The sequence below is a fragment of the Pseudopodoces humilis genome, chromosome 1, assembly GCF_049639895.1.
Source record: "Pseudopodoces humilis isolate 2021_Gansu_Grassland_sample_001 chromosome 1, ASM4963989v1, whole genome shotgun sequence".
NCBI lineage: Eukaryota > Metazoa > Chordata > Aves > Passeriformes > Paridae > Pseudopodoces > Pseudopodoces humilis.
This window is the reverse complement of record NC_142200.1, coordinates 20,601,500-20,612,182: the sequence shown is the minus strand read 5'-3', so window position 1 is coordinate 20,612,182 and position 10,683 is coordinate 20,601,500. Positions and strand designations below refer to the sequence as shown.

The 10,683-nt window shown below is 37.3% G+C and overlaps 1 protein-coding gene across 1 annotated transcript in view; it reads right to left on the bottom strand.

Annotated features, from left to right (window-relative positions):
* Positions 1 to 10,683, bottom strand: part of SNX31 (sorting nexin 31) — a 36,359-nt gene that overhangs the window by 12,232 nt on the left and 13,444 nt on the right. The window contains 10 exon segments of the mRNA XM_088064789.1: positions 4 to 96; positions 2,574 to 2,634; positions 3,659 to 3,732; positions 3,988 to 4,064; positions 4,593 to 4,692; positions 4,695 to 4,815; positions 5,487 to 5,511; positions 5,513 to 5,577; positions 6,132 to 6,201; positions 7,958 to 8,045. Of these exon segments, the coding sequence (XP_087920915.1) occupies positions 4 to 96; positions 2,574 to 2,634; positions 3,659 to 3,732; positions 3,988 to 4,064; positions 4,593 to 4,692; positions 4,695 to 4,815; positions 5,487 to 5,511; positions 5,513 to 5,577; positions 6,132 to 6,201; positions 7,958 to 8,045 (774 nt within the window).

Here is a 10,683-nt window from a genome sequence, read left to right as displayed (position 1 = left end):
AACTATTGAGGTGATCTTCACTTATTTTCTCAAATACACAGTCATCTTCATTTGGCTTGACTAAAAATCTCTTCCTTGAGATACAACCCAAAGGAACTACATGCAGTGGAACAAACAAACAGTTTGAAGGGCATATGCATTTCAATAATTATAGATAAATACAAACAAGCTAAAAAATCTCACGTAATATAGTTCAGGTTGATCTCTGGCATTTTTCAGAGAGAACAGAAATTTTTTTTCCTACTGGAATAGAACACAAGAACAGTTTTTTTCTGCTCAAGGCTTATTACAATGTACTGTATGTGTGGATTGAACAGCAGTTCCCAAATGTGCCAACATTGATGTTATTTGGAATAACACACACATATATATATATATCCACAAGGCTATATATACAGGTACTTTAACTGCCTAATAGGCCTTCTGAATTAGATTGACTTCTGTTAATCACACATTCTTTAACCATAACTGCATAAATGCTACCTTTCAACTCTACTTTTCCTAAAGGCTACCAAGTACTGTCTGAAGCTTCTCGATACCATATCATCTGGCAGGTATAAGCAGGCAAATTATACTGTTCCATTGCCTGTATCTGCACTTTTCTGTTTTATTAGGAAAATTTATGGCACTGATTTATCTTCCTGATATATGCTTGTAAAGTAAATGTCCTGAAAATCTAATGAAAGTGTCTATCATGAAGCTATGGTAACCATGCTGCAATAACTAACATTAAGGCATTAGGAAGCTGGAACCAGGTTTTGCATACATTATCTCTGTAGAAATTATTTCATGCCTGTTTCAAGACTTCCAAAAGACATAACAGCAGAATTGCCTAGGTGCAGGCACTTCTACATCACAGCCTTGCTTTCTGCAAAGTACACCTATGCTTCTCATTTTCCTACTAAATCTTATTGCTGCACTAGGCTGTGTATTCAGACAAGAATTTTCAGGCTGTTATGCTAAGCTAGCTGTATTATGTACTCCTACATTATCAGGAACAAAATAAAAGTTATGTTTTTCTCATGAGTCAGCAGTAAGTTTTCAGTCTTTCGACAGCACCAGTTAAACTTTTCCCCAACTCAGAGCAAAGATTTATAAGTCTCTTGGGGATTCTAATGCCAAAATTATAAAGACCCAACTCAATGTTTTTTCAAATGAGCATGTACAAAAGATAAACTTTTACTACATTTTTCAAGCATCTTGCAAAAAAAATAGAGAAATAGCAGAGGAAATCCTTAATATTTTGGTCAAAACATCTAGAAGCTAGCTATGCATGGTTTAAGATTTGATATCAATTCTCTAAAAACACAGCTTGATATATGAAGACATAAGCAACTTCAAATTTCTGTAAAAAATTACATATACCGTTCCATACTATCACTGTTTAACACAAGAGCATATGTGATTTGCTTTAACAGCTCTGTTATAATTATCAGCTTTAATTTTTTCAGCTCACTGAGTTTTGCATCAGCAGCCAGACACAGCTGATAAACTCAGGGATTTTCTGTTGCCCTGTCCAAGGCTGTTCTTCTCTTTTAAAAAAATATTTTAAATATGTTAAGGTCAGACCAATGGCCTCAAGCCCAGACTGCCACAGAACTTAGTCCTTGCTAAAGCTTTGCTGCAGCAACACCACTAAACCACATCCTTCAGTCTCCAGCACAGGTGCACTTCTAGTCAGAAAATGTTGCCTCTCTTAATATCATTTGCAAGTTATTTGTGAATGCTGAAGGCCCCACCTAGCCTAGAATCTCATCTCCAGCAGTAGCAAGTACAGAGCACTTTGAAGAAAGGGGCAAGAGAACCCACCACGCAGTTTAATCAATTTGCTTATTGAAGAGCAATTAGTGATTGGTTTTATGGTTTCTAAAGGTACAGCAACATCACTTTTATTCTGAATTCATACTGAGTTTTTATAAATATTTTTCTTTTAGAAACACTTTTCTTCAGCCAATCACACACTGTAATAGAGGTATTTATTTTAATTCACTTTATGTTATTCCCTTTCATTCAACAAATGACTTGAAAGAGCAACATCTTTTAGTCATTTAGCTGTTCAGGAACTATCTTCAATGGATACTGATTCCTGCAAATGAACTTGGAATTGCATCTTTTATGTGATGAGAATTTCTGTGTATGGATATGTAGCATGTCAGATTTTCCAAATCAGTATGATTCCCAACCAGAGAGAAAAACAAATGCACAAACAATCCTAGTGTGGAATCTAAGTGCAAGTCTAAAATATATCAGCAGGTGCATGCAGATATACATACCTGATCTCCATATACATTCTGTCCTTCTGTAAATTTTAAATATGTCATTCAGAAATACTTGCCATAAGCAAATAAAATGAAGCAAGTTGTTGAATCATCAAGCTAAAATAATTTTTTTTATTCAGACATGTTTCTTGCCCTCTTCATCCTCCCAAAATTTCAAGTTTTATTCCTTTTCCTACCCAAAGAAGCTCTTACTAAATTTTTTAGAAGTTTTCTTAACCAGAAAAACAGAGGTTGGGTTAAACAACACAAGCAAGGACATACTGTATTTATATTTTGACACAATTTCTCACTCACTAACCTGTTTTTGTTCGATGCTGGATTTCTTACTATTTTTCATCTATTCAGGCATCTTGATCTCCAGAACAGATTTACAAATGTAAATTGAGAATAAGCTGAAATGCTCTTCTAAGTACTGTAACAAAATACACTGAGCAAATCAGCATTCAGTTACACCCAGCAGCAAAGGTGTAAGAAATGAACTGGAATAGTGGCCCTTCTCTCATAATTCTCTGTTTTGGTACAAGCTACAATCCACAGCTGATTAGTTACATAGTGAATGCTAATCTTCATAATTAAAAGTTTACTTTCATTACAAATAAATTTAGAAATAAAGAGATCTAATCTTTCCCAAGATTAAAATTGGTCTTCTCTTCTGAATCCGTTAGAGTTTAAAGCTATGAAATAACATGCTGTTCATTGCATTATTGCTTGCTCTAGTCAGCATGGGCCTAGAAGATTACACATGGTCCTTTCGTTTATCCTCTTCAGACATTTTCAGTTGGCAGACAAAGTCTTTAGATATCACAAGGTTAAATAAAGACATTACTAATGCTGGAAATGATTTTTAAAAATATCAAATATCTAAACATCCTTCCATGCTGAAAGGCCCACACAAAAGACAGAAGTATTTTAGCTACAAATCAGACACTTAGTTTATTAAGACTTCTATTTAAAATAAAAAATTTTCTCTGTGTGAATGCCACAGATCTCAATTTGGTCTAACATTGCAGCAGATGGAGCAAGCAAGTGAAGTGGGGAAAAACTGAAAGCCAGAAATGGATACAACAGGGTAGTGCAGAACATTCAAAAAATTATACCATCTATACCCTTTACCATAGTCAGAAAAAGTCAAAGTCAAGGAGAGAGAATGTAAAACATATTATTAAAGCTGTGATGATAAACCTTCTAACATTCATAAAATTATTTCAGTAAAATTGAGCAAAGATGTTCTTTTTAGTCAATTAATTCTGGAGTGAAATTTTGGAATGTGCAAGATACTTTTCCTCAATGGTACTTCTCTCAGCACAGTTGTAAGAGTGATAGAGTAGCAGTGTTATCTCATATTAAATACAAATTCCTATACCGACACATATGCTCACCATTTATTGGCCTTTGGCTGCCTTCATAATCTGTTCTGATACCATTTTCTTCAAGCAGCTACTGAACACAAAGGTCGAAAGAGAATAAACCAGAGAACTTTCTGATTTTTTCAGAATTATGTACTTGACTCTTCCATTCCTTCTCCAGGAGAAAATTACAGTCCCTAACAACTGAACTATCATTTCCTGACTCAGTTAATTTTACCTTGTTCTTAACATCCTTATAGTGCAACAAACAAACTGCAGTTCCTTATGGCCCAGTCTCAGCATGACTAACCCTGCAAGATTACATTTTACTCTGATCCTTTCCTAAAAGGATTGAGAAATAACCTGTTTTGTGTACAAAATTATCCAGTTTCATGTGCCTGAGTCATTGTACTCAAATCGGAGCTCCAGTGTATCCAAGCTTCTTTGGCATCCTTTGTATACCCTGGAAAATCAAACAAACAGAAAAACCAAACAAAAACCTTCCAGCCGATGAACAGAGGGAGCAGCTAAAACAGCATTAATGTATCCAGCCTTAAATCAGAATCAGTCAATTAGGTTCATTTTATATATATACAAATAAAACAGCTGAAATCTCTACCAGAACACTTTCCCTGTGGGAGGGAGCAAGTGGGAGGTAGTAAGGGGGAGTCTTTGCAAGCATAAAGCTGGCTAAAGCAGTTATTTTGCTCCCACACAAAACTGTGACAACCCTACCTTCGAAAGGAAAGGAAAGGGGCAGGTAAAGCATGACATGGAATGCTAGGAAAGGAAGAAAAGGGCAGAGTAAGGCAAGATGTTTCACTGCTGAAAAGGCTGCCAAGGGAATATGTTTCAGAATAGATTTGGAGGAGAATATGGGCAATTGGAAGAGCTTTAAAAAACATCACCCCCTTCTCCCCAGGCCTTCCAACCTTATTTTTCATGAAGAGGAAATGAATATAGATACAAAGAGAGTGAAGTACTTACAACAGAAGTAACCTTCCAAATTCTTCACCTGTTGATTTTAAAGCTAACCTCTAATTTGTTAGTAGGCAGTGTCATGCATCAATCTCATAATTGTCAACATGGGTGTCAGCTGAGCAGCTTTCTTTTGGATAGTCACAAATAAAAGGATCAAACATCTAGCTGTATGTACCATAGAACTGCATTTCTCAAATCTGCATCAGGAACTGCACCAAAGAGACAGAACTAACACAATTTGCTGTAACGACAAGTAGGTCTAGTGATTTGGAGAAGAAAAATAAGAAAAAAGAAAAAAAAGAAACTGAAAGAAAGAGGGCTATAGGACAAATATTTAAACTTCCTAATGCTCTTTCTTCTGGAAGGACATAGATTGACACAATAATAGGTCAGTGCTTGATTCAGAGAATAGTGCTTATAGTCCAGAGTAAAAAACTTTTTTTCATTTTTTTTAACAGGATATGATGAGATGGGTCTTTTGGATGATTAGCAGATATGATAATACTAAGAGATAAAACTAACAAGTAAGAAATACTGTGAACAACAGACCCAGCAATCCAAATTTTCATCTGGTTGCCTAAATGACAAACTTTTGCACCTGAGTTTTGGAGAGAATGATAGCATTTAATCAAATACTTCTTGTTAACCCTTGAGGTCCAGCTCATTCTGTTGGAATTTTTAAAAAATATTAACGGAGATTGGAATCTCCTTTTCTATTTGTTGGTTCAGTATCTGACCAGAAGATGGGAGACCTGGCTCTCTAGTTCAAATGACTCCACAAAACCATGCTCTGTTTTTGAAGTCACAGCCCCTAGTAGAGTTTCTTTAAAAAACCCACTTATTTGATTTGTTTTGATTGGTTTTTTACATACTGTTTTACCTTTGCTTTGTTTACATTTTTGTCGAAATTGAAGTTGCTGCATCTGCTTGTCTGTTGGTTTAACCCAATTCCTCTTAACTTCCTGGAATGCCTTAAAAGAATTTTTAAAGTTAGCAGAAAAATTCAGCAAACATGTATTTCCTTTCACATAAACACTCAGAAATAGAAATAGAAAGCTTGAGGTTTATTTTGGTTTTTAAACAAAGCCTTTGATTTTAGGAAAAGTTCACTCTACACTGTTCTTTACTCATGAATTAATAGTTTCCAAAGCTCTGTGTAGAACAAACTTACAGTTCACCTATGCTCTCATATGATTGCAGAGTGCCTACATATTAGGAACATTAGGATACATTATCACCTTGAAAATACAGTGGATAGATACCTAAATGTGTCCTTTTTGTGTAATATTTTTCCTATGCCTCAGCCATAGGTGAGTTAGAATCTCTAATATAAGGGTTTGAAAGAGAAAAAAAACCCAAAACACCAACATGCTCCCTACCAACAACAGCTATATCTGGCACTTAGAAAAGTGGCACAAATCAGTGCTAACAAGAACTATTTATAAATATGTCAAGAATTTATATAGAAGATTAAATTAATGTGGGAAAGGTAATCTTTAAGATTACAAAGTCCTTTCAGTTTTACCTGTGTATGTAGCAAGTCCAGTGAAATTCTACAATCCATCAGCAGTGTATTGAAAAAAGGATCCATACAACTTTCCCAAGCCAAGGGGAAAAAAAGTAATAAAACATGAAGAAATTCTTCTGTTGAATGGTTGTTTGAATTTTTCAGCTAAATAAAATGGAAGTCAAATCCAGAAAGATTTCATTACTTACCAGATTAAAAAACACCAAATCAAACAACAGATGTGATCTTGAGACGTGTCCTGTACTCATTCCTTATGCATTGTAGCAGACTGGAAATAAACTGGGATAACGGAGGTTATCCAATCTCTCCACTGATTTTGGTGGTACCAAACATGTAAATTACAATATAGAACTAACACCTTTTCCTCCTTTTCTCGAACAACTCTACACAGTAGTTGGTAAGGCTGCTAGAGCAGCCACTGCCACGCTGCAGTTCTGGCATGCAAGACCTACCCTGAAGCCAGCGAGCTGCAGCATCAAGCACTGTGAAGGTCTGGCAGGCTGAGCTCAGTGCAGCAGCAAAGCAAATTGCACACTCAGTTATCCACGTGCTGGGGGCTGACCCCTTTGCTTTAAAGCAACTGGGTAAATCTCCACAATCATACAACTGGAGCAGCGCAGGTTCCATGGCCAGTACGGATGTATCGCTCGCACTATGCTGGGTCTTGCAGCCCAGACATTCATCATTTCCTATGCTGGGCTTGGAGCAGTGCTGAATGGAGAAGTATCTACTCAGTTTGCCATAGCTGAAAACCATGCAGTTCTTTCACTGGATTGCTAGTTCTGTAGTTCATAAAGGCACATACAGGGAAAGAGAGAAATATTTGTAGAGGGCGAGCTCTAATGCAGTAGATTTAAACCAGACAAGTTACCAGCATCAAAGTTTCTGTGTACGTTTCCTTGCTGCCACCAAAAGACATGATCTGTTCTTCCTCTTCCACTCCATTCATTTATCTGCTGCAATCAATACCACTCACTAAGCAAGCAAAAATATATTTGTTTTTTTCTTTTTCATTGTAGGGAGAAGTAGACCTGAGCACAACCACAGCAGGCAGCCATTAGACTGGCCCTGCTCTACTGCCTAACTGCCCCCTCGGGGCACTCTGACAAATGGGACCTTGGCACCAGGCTCCCCATCCTCAGGGTTTATCCTCACCCACAAGTCAGCATTACCATTTGCTGCACAGCAAAAAGAACCAGGGGACTGACTCAGGCCAAAAACAGGCCATCAAAACCAAATAAAAATAAAAACCCAGTATTTTTAGACTAGGTTAGCTCACCAGTCCAGTTCACCAATGTTTGCCCACACAATCCCACCAGCATAATAAAGGAGTAGCCCAAGGAACAAGCAAAGGAAAGAGTGCTCTGCTGTTTAAGCCAGGCCACTTACTAAAAGAAATGCTCAAGCTATGGCCTCAGGTATTATGTATATTAGTGTATAGATAAGCACTTCAGATAAAAAGTAATCCACCTCTGCCCAGAGGGGCAGCTTGCAACGCAGAACTCAAAGTTCTCTTCTACATTGTTTACGGGTATATTTTTATTTGTGGTCACTGCATTGTGCAAGTATAACTATTAGGAGGCAAGGAGTCACAAAACACCTCTCTAGATTGTGAAAGAGGAAGGGAATAAATAGCTAACTACAATAAAGGACCCTTCAGGGATACCACAGTGCTAAAATTTAAAACATACAACACCACAGAAACCAGTCAATTCCAATTAAAAATTGCTGAAGCTTGAAGGCTTTGTAACTAAGTTATTCAAGGAATTTCTTTCCTGCTTATAGTAGTTATCATGCATCTTAGTAGTTTCAGTTAAGCTCACCACTTTCTGATCCCAAGCTTAGAGTGCAACTCCTTCATGCTCTGAAATCTCACATAAGGATGTTCAAGTTCTGCCAGTTTTTCCGCTACTGGGAAAAGAAACCACAGAGACATTTGGTGAAATCTAGCGAAATAGCTAAACTACTTTCATGTATCAGTTTTTGCTGGCTAGCAATGTGCTTTTAGAGAAGAAAAACAAAACAGATTCTGGGTGACAAGCTAGTTATCTTCCCCTTTTCTCTGAGTCTAAGCTTACAGAACAGACCAAGCTCTACTAATTACAGAACATCTCTACTCCCTGAGACTACGGTCTTATAGCCTTCACTCGAAACACAGCTAAGCATGATAGATGTTATAGGACACATGGATGGAAACTTCCAGGACTGGAAATTTTCTGGAACAGATCACCAGACAGGTTGTATAAAATGTCAATGTACAGAAAGAAAAGCATGTCACTCTTCAGAGATCACTAGTTTTCTGCTTACTTTTAAAAAAAATATAACTCTAAAGGCTCAAATCTGTAAATATTTAATTCTAAGCTGATAGCGTGATTCAGCAGAACACTAAAACATACCTTTTTAAGCCTGTGAGCATCTAAACATTTTTTGAAATGTGGGTTATATTAGGACTTGATGTATTTTTGAGGATTATCAAAGATACATAGAAATGTAATAAACTGAAAAACTTTTCTATTCTCCTGTGTATCTGATCATATCACAGTACAAGGCAAAAATAAATCCATCTGAAACTGCTCTGGAAGATGCATTTGAGATGTAGTAACTGCCAACTGTATACTCAGAGATACCTTTCACAGCAGAATGAAGAGGGTAAGGGAATAATAAATAAAATAAACACAGACTGTAAAGTTCCTACCTCACTAAGTAAGCCTGAGTTCCTTTGTAAGTCCAGTAGTAACTGGACCTTCATTTTAAAACATTCAGAAGAGCACTGACATCTCTATGCCAATAAAAAGACTGAAAAAATATAAATAACTGCAATGCCTAACTCCAGTCAACAGCAAAGACTGTTCACTGTCCTGATGTGGCCTGAGCCTATCCCAGTCACAGGCCTGGATCCTGCCTCATCCTCATGTACCCACCCACATGGGAAACAGGACATTAGCAGACCATTGAGGATGCAAAAGCCTCTTCACATTTTATGATCATAAAGACACTCACAAACCTGATTTACAGCTTGTTTAATAGCACTGTGGTCAAACTTCAGTTACTGGCAGTTAAGAAAAGAAACACATAATTATATAAAGGAAAGTAAGCTAGAGACATTGTTTATAAGTATAACAAGAGAGCTTCCTGTCCTATTGTTAAACTCAGCATGTGAACTGTAAATTAAGAACTGTTTCATGTAGGTATGGCCATCCAATTAAATGCCTACCTAGAATACACACGCAAGAGTTCCTGTGTGGTAGAGTTGCTACGTGACCTGTAAACTCAAAGGGATGATATTCATATGTGAAAGTCTTACCCCTACACCACCCTCTTTCTTGCCATACTTTGTTGTTGTTAGTTGTTCCCCACTGCCAGACTTTCCAAGATGTAGAGGGAGAGCTTGAGGGAATTTATCAGACCAGATGGATCTTTTAACCTTAGAAGGATCATGCAAGCCTTTTTCAGACTTCAGATTCAGTCACTGCAGCCAACAACAATAAAAATCCAAGGGAGGGCTAAGGGAAGGCTTCTGACAAGAGCAGACTTGAGCTCTGTTGAACTTCCATTATCTACAGTGTGTAAGGAGGAAAAACCCTATCTGGCTTTATGAATGGATTGCTTTTAGTTTGCTGTGGCCTCTCTACATCTTCTTTGAAAGAGGATAGAAGTAGCACCAACAGAAAATGCAGACAATATTGCACAATGAGATAGTGGGACAGAAAAATCAGGCAGAGGTGAGCCACTAACCACTGAATCTGATTGGGATAGTTATCTTATTCTGGTTTAGGTTCTGAAAAATCAAAGCTTATGTTTAAACAGCCATAACCTAGAAGAATGCAGTACCATGGACGCATTCCTAAATTCCACAGTGACCATAATCTCCTGAGTTTGCTCAGGAAAATGGTGTGGCAATTATAAGAATTCTCTTCAGTCCTGAGAATACTGCTGTCATAGCTATCCTGGCAGATCCTGCAACCTCATGCTTTGGTCAGAGAGGATGGACTTTCTTTGTCTGAGCGTAAGGTGGAAGTGTCAGGTTTCTCTTCTTCCAAAGTGTGCCAATCCCAAAACATTTCAAACTTTGTGTCAGAGTGACAGCATTGCAAAGTCATCTTCACAGTTCAGAAGGGTTTCCTGCGGCTGTATCTGTGTGTTCAAAAAGCAGACATGTTTTTGTGCATGGAAAAATGTATCAAGCTAAATATAGGTTGAAAAGAATTGTTCCCAGTTAAAATTAAAAAACACACAAGCAAGGTTTTCCTTATCCTTGTTAATATCAGGACTGTTACCAGAGAGGGCAGCAGACCATTAAAATCACTTGTCTCACAGTCAATTCAGACACCAGATATGATGGGAAGAAAGTTTCATAAGTCCAAATACAAAAGACAAAAAGGTGACTATCACCTTTTATTCTGTCTGCCACTGTGCTGTCCTCACAAATTACTTCAAGAAACTAGCCACAGACTAACGTGTTATCCCTTGATAGTGTGATGCTAAGCATACCAGATGGCATTTCCAAGGAATGGCAAATGTACATCTCAGATTTAATAAGGTTTTATTT